At 39.3% G+C, this 17,633-nt stretch overlaps 1 protein-coding gene across 11 annotated transcripts in view; it reads right to left on the minus strand.

Annotated features, from left to right (window-relative positions):
• Window positions 1-17,633, minus strand: part of ABI3BP (ABI family member 3 binding protein) — a 242,401-nt gene that overhangs the window by 25,281 nt on the left and 199,487 nt on the right. For all 11 annotated transcript variants that reach the window (XM_087439510.1, XM_087439507.1, XM_004439976.3 and 8 more), the window contains 5 exons: window positions 15,908-15,976; window positions 14,267-14,371; window positions 10,812-10,940; window positions 10,188-10,256; window positions 3,229-3,438 (listed from right to left, as the gene is read on the minus strand). In XM_087439510.1, coding sequence (XP_087295636.1) covers window positions 3,229-3,438; window positions 10,188-10,256; window positions 10,812-10,940; window positions 14,267-14,371; window positions 15,908-15,976 — 582 coding nt within the window. The remainder of the gene's footprint in view (window positions 1-3,228; window positions 3,439-10,187; window positions 10,257-10,811; window positions 10,941-14,266; window positions 14,372-15,907; window positions 15,977-17,633) is intronic.

Here is a 17,633-nt window from a genome sequence, read left to right on the forward strand (position 1 = left end):
TGGCTTAATGGAAAGAGACAGACTAAGCCACTTGCCTTGATCTCAGTCTCAGTTTTCCCGTCTGTAAAATGTCAACAATATCTCTTCATAGTGTAGCTTGTGGGGATTAAACTAGGAACATATGGAAAGTGCTTAATAGCATTTTGCTCAACAGGTGGTACCTATTATGATTGTTGCTTTTATTATCTCTTATTATCCCTGAGTTATGCTTTGAAAATAAGGTCACAAGAGTTTGAAAGATTCCAACTGGAAAGATTCAAGTGCTGCTCAGTCTCCAAAAGAATAGTTTCTAGGACACCCAAGGTGGTTATACACGAAAACAACCAGCTTCAGAAAGCCTCTTCAGCTTGGACATTCCTCATCTATCGTGGGAGGTTCTTTTTAACATCTCCCCAGCCTTTCAGTCCTTGAAACTCTTACTGCACATCTTCTCCAATTGTCTTTTAATTCAAGTTTTAAATGTTGATTTAATACTGTTTTTGTCCTGAAAGACTGGAGTTTTCAAAATGGGCCTAGAAGTTACTTGTACCTTCATAGTTAAAAAGATACTTAGAATTTTCTCAGAATTCTAGTTTTTGAATATATATTCTGGGGCTTTGTAAAAATATCTTTTATTTTTAATGCTTTAAAGTGATAATAGCTTTTTCATAAACCCACCGACATTATAAAAATGGAATATTACTCTTTAGAATCAATATTTATAGACAATTCTGAGTATATTTCAGAAGGTTAAAAACAGCCTCTTAAGTATGTGTCCATATTCCTTATTTTAAAATATGAGATTTTGTTTATGATTTCATTAACAGTAAAGACATATGGAAACCTATAAAGAACTAACACTGACTAATTTGTCTTTTTCCCCCCCTCAGAGGGTTTTATTGCTCTGCTATGAGATAATTCACTAAACAGAAAACATTATTTATTGAAAGGGTTGGGAACGTCAGAGTTAGGTCAATAGAACACGAAAATAATAATGGTGATTCTGCTTCCCCCAGTCCCGCTATTGCTACTACTGGCAACGTTCATTCAGGCACTTCTGATTTATGCTGAACATCCAAATCCTCTGTTTAATTTTATCCTTATGATAAAGTGGTAACAATGGGAATTATTATTATTATTGTTACAAATAAGGAAACGAAAGTTCAAAGAGGCCAATTATATACCCAAGTTGCATATCTAGAACACAGCCGGTCCGGGGTTCAGTCTCCGCCGGCACGCTCTCGGCGTCCCACAGACCAACACCTCATAACTAACTTAAGTTGCCCAAGGCCCCTGGCTATGGCCAATTTCTTAGGTGCACCTATTTCTACTTTAGCGTAGAAGGGACATGTAAAAGCAACTGAATTTGGATGTATTGACTAGAGATGAACACGTGCCTGTCAATGAAAAGAAAGATGAGTGATAGAAGCCCACTCAGGGAATGAAGAATATATTTCATTCTCTTTTGGTTTCCTTTCTCAATCCTTTCTTGCAAAACCATTTCCAGTGATATGAGAATTAATCTCTGTATTATCTGAGCTGCTGGTTTATAAGAGATTACATTTGAAATCAAGACGTATTTAATGTAACACTAAAAATAAACAAAAATGGAAAAAATAGAACAGACCATTAGGGCATATGATCCAACATTTAAACACAGACTAGGTGAGCAATGGTTAAATATGGACTTATTTCTATTTAGAAAATATTACAGCTAAAGAGATGTGGTCCTTATCCATGAAATTGTTATTCTAAGTCCACTATCTTGTGAAAGATCTCAAGCAGCCCATTAACGTCCAGTAACAATGTTACAAAAGTAATTGGTTAGATGGATAAAGTGTAGCCCAGTCATGATTCTTTGAAATTACAAGTTTATATAATTTAAAAAATGTTACATGATGAACCAGAAAGAAAAATCCTTCTGCTTTAAAAAATTAAATCAGTTATTACTGACATACACAAGTGAATATGTATTGGATGTATTAGATTATTAGATATAGATTAACCAATTTCCACTTGATGTCCTACATCTTTGAGGTAAATTAAAGTTTACAGATCATTTGGTTTTGTGAGAATTAAACCTCAGAGTATCACAGGGCCTCCTTATTAGCACAGTATATGGATTGAGAGTTTTGAACATTTTAATACATGTACACAATCAATACCTAGAGATTGATTTAGATGTTGGGATGGTAGCACCTACTGGCAGAGTCCCAAGCAAAGAAGCAGGACTAGGCAAATCCCCAGGAACCATGGGCAGTGGCTGGCTCTTCCTCCAAACAAAGGCAAGCTTTTCATGAGAAAGGAAAGTCACAAAATATGGTAAAAAAAAAAAAAAAAAAAAAAGCCAGCTAAGCAAAGATAAGCTGCTTACACGGGAAGTTGTCCAGACCAAATGGTTTTGTCTGAGGAGACATAGCTGCTGTTGTCTCTTTTATTCATAGAAATGTTTTTGGCGGATCCTGAGTCTCCCCACCCCCACCTGGCCCTCTGTCCTGCTCTCTCCTCTCCTGACATCCTCTTGCTGGGCCCCCTATTCCCTGTCTGCCCACCCAGGCACAGGCGGGGACTTGGGCAGCACAAACCTTGCCTACTCACGTGATTTGCTCTGTCCCCCAGCTGACTTAGGTCGTAAGTCTTTTCCCTCCCTCTCACTAGAGAGACTTAAATTCCCATAGCACAGATTCAGAGAATGACTCACAGTGTCTTATATTTCACAGTCATTTTTAAAGGAATTAGGTGGGTGATAGCAGAATCAAAATTCCCTGAGATGAGTAGAAAATTGACCAGAAATAGAATTTTTAAAAAAGTTTTCCTAAAATGATTGAAATAACTTTTAGCCTGCTTGAAAGTTCTAGGCCAATGTAGAAATTGGGTTGGTGAAAGGAAAACTGGTTTCAACATCATCAGCAGTGGCAACTTCTCATATGTTATCTGTAATTTTCTTGGTAATGAAAAGACTAGATATATTTTCACATTGTGACAAACAGTTCTGAGAGGAGATGGAAAGAATGCAACTTAATAGATTTGCTACGTTAACAGGGAGCCCATAATCAGGACAAAGATGACATTTTCCCATCATATGACACTTGTGACAATAACGTCACATGGGGACAGCAGAACTCTGCTGGGACTCACTACTCCTGAGATAGGCCTCACAGGCCATAGTTTGACCAAGGTTCCACACTCCCAATGCATTGCAGTCTCAAAGCTTCCCACCGCAGTAACAGTTCTCATGTATGATCTTACCAGTGACAGTGTCATTAAGTGGCTTATCCCAGTCCAAGATGACAAATGAGGGGCACCCTTCCACAGTGACCACAGTGAGGTTGGTAGGTGGGTTCTGCGGTGGGCTGGTGGCATTCCCCTCAGTGGCCTCCTCTTTGGGGAACCGTTTGACGGAGTCGGTGATGGAGCAGGGCCTGTTGTCAGGTTTCTGGATGTAGCGCACATGAGGACCTAAGAGAGAGAGGACTCTGACATTCAGCGTTCTTTGAGCTTGTAGAGAAGGTGGAGATGAATTCATAAATATAATTATCTGTTTGAGGACACTGGCTCTCATGTTGTAAGCAGATGGATGGAAGGAGTGATGTGGATGGTTCACGCTTGTGAAGATCCAGACTCCTGTCTCTGGGATACATGAGGCGGACGTGGTTGTTGATTTACTTTTCTAAGTACATTTAGCTCATGCTAATATCCAAAAGGAATTTGGTCCCCCTGAGCATGGTCTAAATCTCATAATTCACGGAGCATTGGAAAGAACACTCAAAAGGGTCTTACCTCAGTAGTAGGGGGTAATTAGCCCCACCCTAAACACAGCTCTGGTCCCACCTAATAAATCTCAAAAGCCAGACTCAAAGGGATCAAGTGGTTTCAAGTAATGTAACTGTACCCCAGAACAAAATTCAAGAATATTTTAGGAATAAAAAGCATATCCAGCACCCAACAAGATGAAATTAACAGGAAAATATTATCCATAAGGAGGAGAAAAATAAATCATTTGAAACAAACCTAGAACTTGCAGAGATGTTAGAATATCAGACAAGAACAATAAAACAGTTATTATCAACAGTTGGACCATATGGTCAAAAAGTTAAGATAGGAAACATATAAAAAAGACCCAAATTAGGGGGCCGGCCCCATGGCTTAGCAGTTAAGTGCGCGCGCTCTGCTACTGGCGGCCTGGGTTCGGATCCGGGGTGCGCACAGACACACCGCTTCTCCTGCCATGCTGAGGAGGCAACTAGAAGGATGTGCAACTATGACATACAACTATCTACTGGGGCTTTGGGGAAAAAACGGGGAAAAAAATAAAAAGAAAAAGGAGGAGGATTGGCATGGATATTAGCTCAGGGCTGATCTTCCTCACACACACACAAAAAAAGTCATGTGAAAAAAAAAGACCCAAATTAAATTTCTAGAGATGAAAACTAAAATGTGTAAGATGCAAAATATTGGATGTGATTAACACAGATACAATATTGCAGAACAAAAGATCAGTGAACTTAAAGACATAGTAATAAAAACTACCCAAAACACAAATGGAGAGAAAGAAAGAATTAAAAATAATGAACAGAGCTTTAGTGAGTTGTGGGACAACTTCAAGCAGTATGGTTTACATGTACTTTTAGGATCTGAGTTGAGAAGAGGGGGCACAAAAAAATATTTGAAGAAATAATGGCCAAAAATTTTCCAAATTTGATAAAATTTGTACACAAATCTTTAAAGGAGGCAGAGAAAAAAGACACATACATATAGAACAACAACAATAAGGGCTAAGGCAGATTTCTCTTTGGAAGAACGCAGGGGAGAAGGCAGCGGAGCAATGTCTGTCAACACTGAAAGACAAAAACGTGTCATCTAGAATTCTGTAACTAGTGAAAGTATCTTTTTAAAAAACAAAAGCAAAATACTTTTTAGACATACAAAAGCTGAAAGAATTCATGACCAGCAGACCCACACTACAACAAAAATTAAAGGAAGTCCTTCAGGCAGAAAGAAAAGGATGCCAGATGGAAATAAGGATCCACAAGGGATGAAGAGCACTGGACATTGTACATAGGGAAATAGATACCATATTTTTCTTATTATTTAATTCTCTCTAAAAGATAATTTACTGTTCAAACAAAAATAATAACAATTTAGTGTGATGTATATAACAGGTAAAAGTAAAATGGGTAACAACAATAGGCTGAAGGCCAGGAGAGCAAAGCTGCTATACAATGTAAAGTTCTTACACTATTGTGAAGTTATAGAATACCATTGGATTGTGGCAGGTTAGGATGCATACCATAAACCCTAAAGCAACCACTAAAATACAAAACAAAGAGTGATAGCTAACAAAGCAACAGAAAAGATAAAAGGGAATCCTAAAAATACTCAACCTAAAAGAAACGTTGAAAAAGAGGAAAAGAGGGAACAAAGAATAGAGGGGACAAATAGAAAACAAATAGCAAGAAGATGACAGATTTACACCTGACCATATCATTAGTCATGGCGAATGTAAGGTTCTAAGCACAATGCAGAGATTGTTAGATTGAATAAAAAAGCAAGGCCCAACTAGAGGATGCCTATAAGAAACATACTTTAAATATACAGAGGCAAATAGGCTAAGAGTAAAAGGACGAAAAGAAGAGATACCATGATAACACTCATGGAGAGAAAGCTTGAGTGGACATATAAATATCAACAAATTAGATTTCAGAGCAAAGAATATCACCATAAGTACAAAACGTCATTTCATAATCATAAAGGATCAATTCATCGTGAGTTTGTTACAATCCTAAGTAATTTAGGTTTATACCTAAATACAGATCTTAAATATACAAGCAGCAAAAACCAACAGAACTGCAAGCAGAAATAAATCCACAATTACAGCCAGAGATTTCAATACTCTTCTGTCATTAGTTGGTAGAACAAGTGACAGAAAAATCATTAAGAATACAAAAGGTTGCACAATACAACCAGGTAACTTGACCTAATTGATGTGTATAGAACACTTGTTATGGATGGAATTGTGTTTCCTGAAAATTCCTGTGTTGAAGCCCTAACTCTCAATATGACTGTGTTTGGGGATAGGGCCTTTAAAGAAATAATTAAAGTTAAGTGAGGTCACAAGGGTGGGGCTCTAATCACTATAATCTTAGAGGAAGAGACACCAGGGATGCGTGTGCACAGAGGAAAGACCACATGAGGACACAGTGAGAAGGCAGCCATCTGCAAGCCAAGGAGAGAGGCCTCAGAAGAAACCAAACCTGATGACACCTTGATCTCAGACTTCTGGCTTCCAGAACTGTGAGAAAATAAATTTCTGTTGTTTAAGCTACCGAGTCTGAGGTATTTCATTATGGCAGTCCTAGCAGACTAATACAACATTCCACTTAAGAATAGCAGAATACACATTCTTTTCAAGTACACGCAGAACATATATGAAGTTATTATGACCCATATTCTAGGTCATAAAAAAAGCCTCAATAAATTTAAAAGGATTCATGTAATACAGACTATCTGAAAACAATGGTCTTAGATTAGAAATCAGTAACAGAATAGTCTCTAGAAAATCTCAAAATGTTTGGAAATTAAATAATACACTTCTAAATAATCAATGAGTCAAAGAAGAAATCAAAAGAAATTAAAAAGTATTTTGAACAGAGTAAAAATTAAAACACAACATATCACAAATTTTCGGATGCTGCTTAAGTAATATTGAGGGAAAAATTTGTAGTGTTAAAGCCCATATTAAAAAAGAAGAGAGGTCCCAAGTCAATGAGCTCATCTTCTACCTTAAGAAATTAGAAGAGCAAATTAAACTCAGATTAAGCAGAATAAAATAATAAAGATCAGAGTAAAAATAAATGAAATAGAAAACAGAAAAAATAGACAAAATCAATGAAACAAAAAGTTGACCTTTTCAGAAGAGTGAAAGCATTGATAAACCTATAGCCAGACTGTGTAGGCAAAAGAGGAAAAAGACACGCATTACCAATAACAGGAATGAGAGAGGAGACATCACTACAGATTCATAAAAATGATAATGAGAGAATATTGTGAAGAACTTTATGCCAATAATTTTGAGAACTTAGGTGAAATGGACTAATAACTTGAAAGACAAAAGGCGCCAAAGCTCACTAGGGAAGAAAAAATATTTTGAATAGCCCTATTCCTATTAAAGAAAGCAAATTATACGTAAAATCCTCCCACAAAGAGAATGTGAGGCTCAGATGGCTTCACTGGTAAATACCACTAAACACTTAGGGAAGAAGCAATACCAATCCTCAACTCTTCCAGAAAATTGAAGAGGAGAGTTCAGCATTATTCTGATACTAAAAGTTGACTTAGACATTACAAGGAAAGAAAACTACAGATCAATATCCTTCATTAAATATAATTCTAAAGAAAATTTTAGCAAATTAAATCAAATAATATATTAAAATGAGAATACATTATGACCAAGTGAAGTTTGTTCTTGGAATGCAAAGTTAGTTTAAAATTCAAAAACAATTTATCATATTAACAAACTAAAAAAGAAAAAGCATATAATCATCTCAATAAAGGCAGAAAAATCATTAGACATAATCTAGCATTCATTTCTGATAACAATTCTCACCAAAGCAAGAACAGAAAGGAACTTTCTCAACCCAATAAAGGGCATCTATGTAAAACCTCCAGATAACGTCATACTTAATGGTGAAAGACTGAATGCTTTTCCATAAGATTGGGAAAAAGAAAAGGACGTCCATCCTCACTATTTCTATTCAACATTTTACTGGAGGCTCTAGCCAGTACAATAAAGCAGGAAAAAAGGCACCCAAGTTGGAAAGGAAGAAGTAAAACTTTACTCTCAGATGACACGATTCTGTATGTAGAAAATCCAATGGATCTACAAAAAAGCTACTGAGTTTTGCAAGGTTACAGGATATAAGATCATTGTACAAAAATCAGTTGTTTTCTACATATTAGCAATGAACAATTGGAAATTGAAATAAAAAATATGACTTTAATGGCTTTCTGTACACTGAAAACAACAAAGCTCTGATGAGAGAAATTAAAGAAGAACTAAATAGTGAGATATAGCATGTTCGTAGGTAGGAAGACTCAATATTGTACAGGTGTCAATTCTTCCCAATTGACCTATAGATTCAATACAATTCTAATAAAACTCTAAGCAGCCTATTTTCTTTTAGACATTGACAAGCTGATTCTAAAATTCAGATAGAAATATAAAGGACGCAGAATCACCAAAACAATTTTGAAAAATAAGAACAATGTTGTAGGATTAACACAACCTGATTGCAGCACTTATTATAAAACCACAGTAATTCAGACACTATCGTATTGATGTAAATGTATGTAAACAGATCAACGAAACAGACTAGAGAGCCCCCAAAAAGTTCCACATATATATGTACAACTGAATTTTGATAAAGGTACAAGTGAAATTCAGCAGAGAAAGAATAGTTTTTTCAACAAATGATTTTGGAATAATTTGATATCCATAAGCAAGAAAATGAACTTGGAGTCATACTTGTATCATATACAAAATTTGAGTCAATATGGATCATAGACCCAACTGTAAAAGTAGAAAACCTCTAGAAGGAAACAGAGGAGAAATTTCTAGAAGGAAACAGAGGAGGTCTTTTTTATGTCTGATTAGTCAATGATTTCTTAAATGCAACACCAAAAACACAATCTATAAAAAAAGAAATTAACAAACTGAGCTTCATTAAAATTAAAAAGAGAAGCCACACACTGGGAGAAAATATTTGCAAAGCACGTATCTGAGAAAGTTCTTCTACCCAGGAAATATAAAAACTCTCAAAACTCAACAGTAAGAAAATAAGCACTTCCATAATAAAAAAATGGACAAAAAATTTGAACAGACACAACAAAAAAAGATATACAGATGACAAATAAAGACATGAAAATATGTTCAGCATCCTTAGTCATTAGGGATACGTAAAGTAAAACCACAATGGGATACCATTACATGCCTATTAAAATGGCTGAAATTAAAAAGACTGACCATACCAGGTGTTGGCAAAGATGGGAAGGAACTGGAACTCTCATACAGAGATGCTGACAGAAAGGTAAAACCGTACAATCACTGTGGAAAACAGTTTGGCAGTTTCTTAAAATGTTAAATATACACTTATGCATGATCTAGCCATTCTCCTTGTAGGCATTTGTCCAAAAGGAATGAAAGCATATGTCTAAACAAAGACTTGTACACGAATCGTCATAGCAGCTTTATTGGCAATGTAAAAAAAATTAGAAACTACTCAAATGTCATGAACAGGTTTAACAAATAAATTATGATCTATCCATACAATAGAATACCAGTCAGAAATAAAAAGGAATGGTCTATTGATAAATGCAGCAACATGGATGAATCTCCAAATAACTATGCTGAGTGAAAGAAACCAGACCAGAAAAAAGAGTTCATACTCTATTTTTTCCTTTATATAAAACTCCACAAAATGCATACTAATCTGTAGTATGGCAGATCTGTGGTTATGTAGGGAATAGAGGTTGGGTAGGAGGAGTGAGAGGGAGGGATTGTAAAGGGACATGATGAAACTTTTTAGAGGTGGTGTGTGTATTCATTATCTTGATTGTGATGATTGTTTCATGGGTGTATACATATGTTAAAATTTACCAAATTTTATACATTAGAAAAAAATATTACAAAAGGAAATACTGGGCTCTATACCATATGATATCTCTCCCACTGTGATAGACTAGATTACTGTTCTAAAATAGTCTCTGTATCCATGGAAGGAGTATACTTCCCCAATCTTTGATTTGAGCTGGGCTATATGACTCTCTTTGGCCAATGGATATTGGCAGGTGTAGCCTAAGGAGCTTGAAATATGGTTGTGTATTTGGACACCCCTCTCTTGACTTTGTATTGTCGTGAGAATGGCTTCCCCTGGGTCACTGTTGGTCCTTCATCCTCGACACCAGAATGAAAAGATGTGGAGCCCAACTCATAAGAGGCCGAGTTGTACCTGCTTCTAGAAGCAGAATCACCCAGCCAAGCACATCCTAGATCAGCTGCCCCCCAGTGACTTGTAGACACATGAGAAATAAATGCTTATTAGAGTATGCTATTAAGATTTTGTGGTTGCTTATTACACAGCAACAGCTGACTGATGCACCCACCAAAGATAGTCTTGTCAAAATTGAGATTTGGAGCCAATCATACACACCTTTGAATCTGGGTTTCCCAAGAGGGTCAGTTTCTCTTGTTGGACTCGAGCTAAAGTCAGTTGTATTACCTGAGACTGGAAGATAATAAACAATTTTGGCAAAAGATAAAAAAGCTTCACAATACAATGAAAAAGTAGTAAAGACTATAAATATTTAGTATGCCTCCTAGTCAATTGTTTGCAACTTTGATTTCCTTTATTATTATTATTATACATATTATCCACAATAAAAGACCTTTAATTATGTACCGCTGCAGGTATTCTGGAGTGTAATAAATAATTATTCAAAGATTACAACCTAGTTGCTAATATTCATTAGTAAATTAAGGTATGTGTAATTAGTAATGACATGAGATTTAGTAAGAAGCATTGGGTGATCTAGATCTTATCAGAAAGACTTTCCTAAAAAACTTGGGAATTTTTTTCTATGTCTGTGAAGGGAAGGAGCACATTCTATAACAAAGCATTAAAAAAATACAATTTTAAAATTAAAAAGACTCATATTAATCATAAAATTGAGTAAAATAGATGATCCAGAGCTGAGACTCTTTTCCCCCTAGTCTGAAATCTTTCAGTACTTCGGAGCTCAGTATCCAGAGGGAAATGACTGACTGACATACTAACCAAGATCTTCTCCTGAGGCAGGAACTGTTGGTTGCTTTTTATCTGTCTCTGTGCTCTCCGAGGGGGCTTCAGTAGGTCTGAGTGTTGCCCTCAGCGGTGGGGAAGTTACTCGGCTTGATGAAATGATTCCTGTAATGTAGAGCCAAAGTATTCCGGCTTTAGAGGAGCACTGCCAAGTTCCCCATTTATTTATTCAATAGATATTTATTAAGCACTTACCACGTGGCTTGGCACTGCGTGCCAGGCTTAGAGAAAAAACAAGATCTGGTGTCCTTGATGGAGACAGCCATGTGAGCCAAATATATTGAGGCATTATAGATATTGTGAAAGAACTGGATCAGGCCACAGAGAGGGAGGGCAAGGGGAGGGAGGAGTCTGTGGGGAAAGATGAAGAGTGTTGGGTGCAGGGAGTGTAGGAATGCCTTCACAGAGGATGTGCCAGTGAAGAGGAGAAGTGATCAGTACGTAGGTACGAGAGCTGTGTTCTGGTCAGAGGGGCAGGAAGAATCAAGTGAGGGAAGCACGAAACCACTTGGTGTGTTTAATTTGAAGGAGTGGGAGTCAAGAGTGCTCCGGGTGCAGTGAGAGCTGAGTGCGGAGGGGCAGGGAAGGGCAGATCATGAAGAGCCTTCTGTACCATGGAATTGGACATTATTTTTAGGCAACAAGGAGCCACTGAAAGATTTTCACTAGGGAAGTAACATGATCAGATGAGAAGAGGATGAATGGTTAGGATGCAAAGCTGGTAGCAGAGAGAGAGGTCAAGAAACTAAAGCAGTTGTGTATGCCAGGGCAGAGGAGGTGAACTACGCGAGAAGCAGTGAGACTGGATGGGAGAGATGAGAGTTGTTTTACATGAGAGATGTCAAGGAGATGGAACGGACTGACTTGGAGATTAACTGGCAGGCATGGGAGATAGATGGAGAAGAAGAAAAAGATTTCTAAGGTAATGTCGGTGATTCTGGCCTGGTAGACAGAACAGTGCTACCCTGAGTCGCTATATTCAACAGTATCTCTTCCAGTCTAAAAACACTTATAGGTCTCCAAAACTGGATCCATCCCAAGGTGTAGGCAAGTCTGGGCATGTAGAGTGGAGTGGAGGCTAGGCTGGATTTTACAGCCCTCCAGGGAAAAGGAATCATTCTCGGACAATAAAGAGTCAAGAGGCATGAGGCTGACCCAAGGACCACGGCCCAGCAGGGAGTCCTGCATGAGTCACTCCGATGGGCTACTCCCACCCCTGCACACTCATGCTTTTGGCCCTGGTGGGAGTGGGCCACAGTGAAAGGATGAGTGGCGACCAACAGCAGTGGCACTGCAGCCTGCAGGAGCTTTTCGGAGCTGGCAGAGCAGCAGGAAATGCTGGCACAGCACTTTCATCCTGGGAAGGAGAGCGGGACGCAGAGGCCTCAGCAGATCCGGGGCTAGGGGACAAGTGGCCAATGCCACATGGTAGCCTAAGTTGTGCTCACAGGCATTTGGGAGAGAGGACATGAGTTTAGAGGACTCCCAGGCCATTTAGTTGACTCCTGAATTCAGGATGCACCTTCTGTGATAGTGATCGGGCCAGATCTGTACCACTGCCCATTCGTGTTTGGCTCCTCAATGCAGTCATCTCCTTTGAGTTAGGGGAGGAGAGCAAGAGGGGGTGTGGGGCACCAGAGCTAATCTCAGAGGGGGATGTGCTTATGATTCTTCTTCAGGCCAGGTGGGCTGTACCAAAGACACACTTACTGATGGCAGAGAGATGAGGGGTTTTTTTTTTTTTTTGTGAGGAAGATTGGCCCTGAGCTAACACCTGTTGCCAATCTTCCTCTTTTTGCTTGAGAAAGATTAGCCCTGAGCTAACATCTGTGCCCATCTTCCTCTATTTTGTACGTGGGACGCCACCACAGCATGGCTTGATGAGAGGTGTAGGTCTGTGCCTGGGATTCGAACCAGTGAACCCAGGCTGCCGAAGCAGAGTGCACTGAACTTAACCACTATGCCAATGGGCTGGCCCCGAGATGAGGGTTTGATATGACAGGAGCCAAGGCCGTGGAGCTACAGCTGAGGACACAGCCTTCCAGGGGAGCTCTGTGTGTGTGGGTCCCTTGAGTTTTCCATGGGGGACACTTAGGTATCACTTTCAGTCTGACTGGAAAACTGCAGACACTCAGTCACAGCTGCCCCAGGTTACAGTTAGTGAGGAAACCTGGTCTCCTCCCTGGGGCCACGTCCCTGGGCCCTGATTCAGGAAGGCACCAGAGGCACGGCTGAGAGGCTGACTCCTCCCCTCATCTGATGGGAAAACCATCTAGAGTCTCCATCACAGGGTACATCGCAACAGCTTCCCCGTCACCACACCCTCTTTTCATCGGGTGAAAAGAGTGACATCCATTCCCCTCCTCATAAACCCTCATCAGTTTCATCTTTCACAGCTGACTTGAATGCTTTTATCCTGATTCCACCTACAAAATATTTAGGAAGTAGAGAGGGAGGAGAGATGGGGAATGTGTTGTGATTTACCAGCAGGTCCAATGGAAGAACCTTTAAGAGAAATGCTCTGAACTAGGTCAATTTTCACTGATTCTTAATAATTTCACTCATTTATTCACTCAGGGATTACTTATCAAATATCCTCTGTGTGCCAAGCACTGGATTTGGTTCTGGGAGTTCAGAGAAAATGCACCAAGGACCCTGTCGTCACAGAGCTCATTGTCTTCAGGGGAGACAAGTACACAAACAGGTATAGACAATGTGCTCTCTGCTCTAGCAGATGAATGCATCAAGCAGAACATAGAGCAATGGGAAGACTACTTTGGGGAGCTAGAGAAGGCTTCCTCAAGAAAAGGACAAAGTGTGAGCATCCCAGGTGCCTGGGAGGGGCCCTTCTATGGGAAGGAGACAACATCTCTATGCCAAGGGGTAGAGGTGAGAGGCAGCTTGACTCCTAAAATATTCCTGCCCTGTTGCAAAGGCTAGACCTGCTCAGTCACCCTGAAGATTTCATTCCCCAATCTTTCCCCTCGCACCATAATACTGGGGCCAGCAGGAAGGCTGGGGGACAGGGGTGCTTCCAAAGAGATGTATAGGATTTCATTTCAGGAGACAGAATGATAAGCGGATGACATTTTCCATTACCCCTGGGGGGTTAGCAGCGTACATCTCATCCAAAATAATCCACTTGTTGGAGGGCCTGAGTGAGCTTTGGTCTCAGCTCAAAGCACACAACAACTATGAAGCAAAATGGCAGAGATGCACAAGGATGGTATCTTTCACCCCACCCATCCAGAATCAGGATGTGAGTCCTCAAAGCTGTAATTTACAGCGTCCAGTCTTAGGAGCCAACACAGGCACATGTCACACACACCAAGGGCTTGTCCGTTGCTTGAGCCAGCACACCAACAAGGGCTTGCAGTCAGCTAGTAAAACTGAAATCATGGAGGGAGAAGGAAGGTATACGACCGACGTACCTGCACTTCCTGGCTTTCCGGTGACATTATTTGGTGGTAAAGGTTTTCTTCGTGGGGGCGTGGGTCTAGGTGGCAAAGTTGGGCGGCGAGTGCTTGGGACTGTGGCTAAGAGATTATATTACAGATAAAACTGTCATAAGGATTCATTCTATAAAAATCACAGGTTTTAAAAAATATGTTTGACAAGTAGCAGTTGGATGACAGAGTATAGATTCTATAGAAAGGTGCCTATGAGTAATATTTTCTGATATTCTTCTAAATTGTGTTCCTTACATACCCTGGGATAATGAAACACACTAGTATATGGAGAAAATGTCCTCTAATCATAGATAAAAATATATCGGTATATTTGCCTTTTGAAAGGCTGTACAGATGTATAGAATTTAACATCGTTAGTTTCCCATGTAGACTCAACGGTAGCATTTCTGAGCTTCTTTATCTCCAATTGCCTTTGATTTTCAGACTACAATTCTTACTCCATTTTAGCTCTGAGTTGTTATAAAGAATATAATTTCTCCTTTAGTGGGTGCTCCATCCCATTCTCTAAGTCTATTATGTAATTATAATTAAGCAAACACTTTCAGAACTTCTCAGATGATTATAAGAAAGGAGATCCGCCGGCGGAAGCAATAAGCCTGTGTCCTTGGAGCAGGGCCACTATGAAGGGCTGTGCACTGCACAGGGCACCCAGCCAGGGGCCATCCGTGGGATCCAAAGTCTAACACCCACTCTGCTCACCCCCCAGGAGCCCTGGTGCCAGGCTGCCAGCCCAGAGCAAGGGTACATTTTTCTTAGCGGTTTGACCAAAGGGCAGGGGGAAGAGGCACATTTTTATAATTTGCATGAAGGTGTCTACTTTGCACAAAGGCTGGCAAGGCTAGGGGAGCCTGGAGCAGTCCACCTTAACCCAAATCTTCTTTTAAGTCTTGTGTTGTAGCTTAGAAATTCATGTCTTCCTTTGCACAATATATGTTGGTTTAAAAATCTTCAAGTAAAATTGACAAGCTAGGAAAATGCTCTGTGGTTTTCAGTACTTCCTGGGATACTAGGGTGTGTGTGTGTGCATGTGCGTGTGTGTGTGCACATGCAGGGGAGTGAGTGGAGGTGCTAGACTATATATATCTATAGCCCAGACATTAATATATCAGAGTAGGTTTCATAGCATCCTTTTGAAAAGCACAGAGTTCTCATTCAATGCAAAGATATTCCAAGTCACTAGCTTCATAATTTTGGTCTATTATATAGAGCATAGTCTTAAATTAGGGACATAAACCATTTCAGGCCAAAGGATGTTGTAGTAACTTACACAAGAGCAAAACTTGGACATGATGAAAACTAGAAGCCACAGTGACTCTGCAGCATTTGTCCACTGCGGCCCCTCAGAACATTATACAAAGTAATCATTAAATTGGTACCTGATTAGAGGCTCTTATTAATGTTTCATTGCACACAGAGCACTTTTCATTCCCCCAAAGACAATACTTTAGAATGTTTCTCTAGCAATACCCACGTCCCGTTGCACGGTTCTGACGCTTTGGGGGCTGTGCGGATGCTGCTGTTTTTACTGCAACATATGATACTGTGGTTATTGCCCAAGTTTCAGAGCAGAGCTGAGTAAGGGAGTCAGCATCTTATTCCCACCTGGCCTTTTTGTGGAGTCCACCGGCACATCTCCACCAGCAGCTGACGGCTTCGGTGCTTGCTTGAGCCCTATGAGCAGAGACAATGACAGGGAATAAATGTATAGCAAAATATGTGAAACATTCTTCACGGCAACTTGGTAGAGTTGTCAGTGATAATGTGCATTCTTTGCAGAGCAAGGGAATTGGTGATTTTGTGCCCAGACATTTTAACTGGTTTCTCCCAACTGCATATAGATAAAATTCAAAGCCCCACATTCGTTGTTTGTGATATTTTCTCTGAAGAGTTAACATTTGTGGATTGTGATTTTGTCTTAATTTTCCATGATGCCCACTCTGTGCTCCCTTCCTGGGTGGTATTGCCTCACCAGGCAGACTTCATCTTCGATGACTGGCCATTTTTCTCCAATATTTGTGGGTAAATTTTGTGGTTGTAAAAAAACTTTCCGGGGCCGGCCCATGGTGTAGTGGTTAAGTTTGTGTGTTCTGCTTCGGCGGCGTGGGGTTCGCCAGTTTGGATCCTGGGCACGGACCTATGCACCACTCATCAAGCCATGCTGAGGTGGCATCCCACATAGAACAACTAAAAGGATGTACAGCTATGACATACAACTATCTACTGGGGCTTTGTGGAGAAAAAAGGAAAAAAGGAGGAAGATTGGCAACAGATGTCAGCTCAGGGCCAATCTTCCTCAAAAAAAAAAAAAAAGAATGATTTAAAAAACAAAATACAAACAAATAAAATTTTCCTCCAACCCCTCTACCCCCATAAAAAACCTGAAAATTCCAACATGTTTGGGTTTATACTTAATGAATTGACTTTAAAAATATTCCTGGTGAGGCCTTGGCTATCAAGCTGGTTAGGCCACGAATTGGATCTGTAGCTTTGAGATTTATAAATTAGTCCTGGGCAGACCTAGAACTCCAAATTGCTATTTGGAAGAAACTGATCTAAAAATTACTTTGTGTGATATTTTATCTCCTAAGTCTCTCAAACACAGTCTGGTGGTTATTACTCAGGCATTCACCTAAATACCTGTGCTTGGATTTTGGAGAGCTATCCTAAGGGGAGGGAACCAATTTAGGTTTTGTCCTATTTTTTAAATCATTCTTCTTTTGTATTATAAAATAACCTTCCCTAATGTGGCTGACGGTTATCATTAAGAAAGAATAGAAATAGACATTTTTAGAATCTAAATAGTAAATATCACTTCAGATATATTGGCTCATCCTAAAAAAAGAATCCATACTCTGATGATCTGACAATAATTCACATGTTAAAAAATAAGAATAAATCATTTATTTAATATACTAGTTTGTACATTAACGATGACAACCACAACAACAACCCATACCACAACCTTGTTTTGAGTGCTCACAGTGTTCCCGGGACTGTGCAGGGACGTTCCCGGGACTGTGCAGGGACTTTCCACACTCAGTCTCATCTAACGCGCAGGCAGATATATTGATCAAATATACAACAGGAGCTTTGCTTGCCAAAAATTAGATGATATTCCTACATTAATTTATAAAATTATTAATTATAATTAATGTTATAAATTAACATTATAATTATTGACATTATAATAATTATTATTAGTATTATAACAATAATTATAATTAAAATTAATTTATGAACCCTAATATTGAAATCCCACACTTTCTGCTGCTTGGATCAAAGATAATCTATAAAATCATGGAGAATGTTTATATGGAGCCATGAATTA

Source organism: Ceratotherium simum, chromosome 15 (genome assembly GCF_057802395.1).
Source record: "Ceratotherium simum simum isolate JZ-2026a chromosome 15, ASM5780239v1, whole genome shotgun sequence".
NCBI lineage: Eukaryota > Metazoa > Chordata > Mammalia > Perissodactyla > Rhinocerotidae > Ceratotherium > Ceratotherium simum.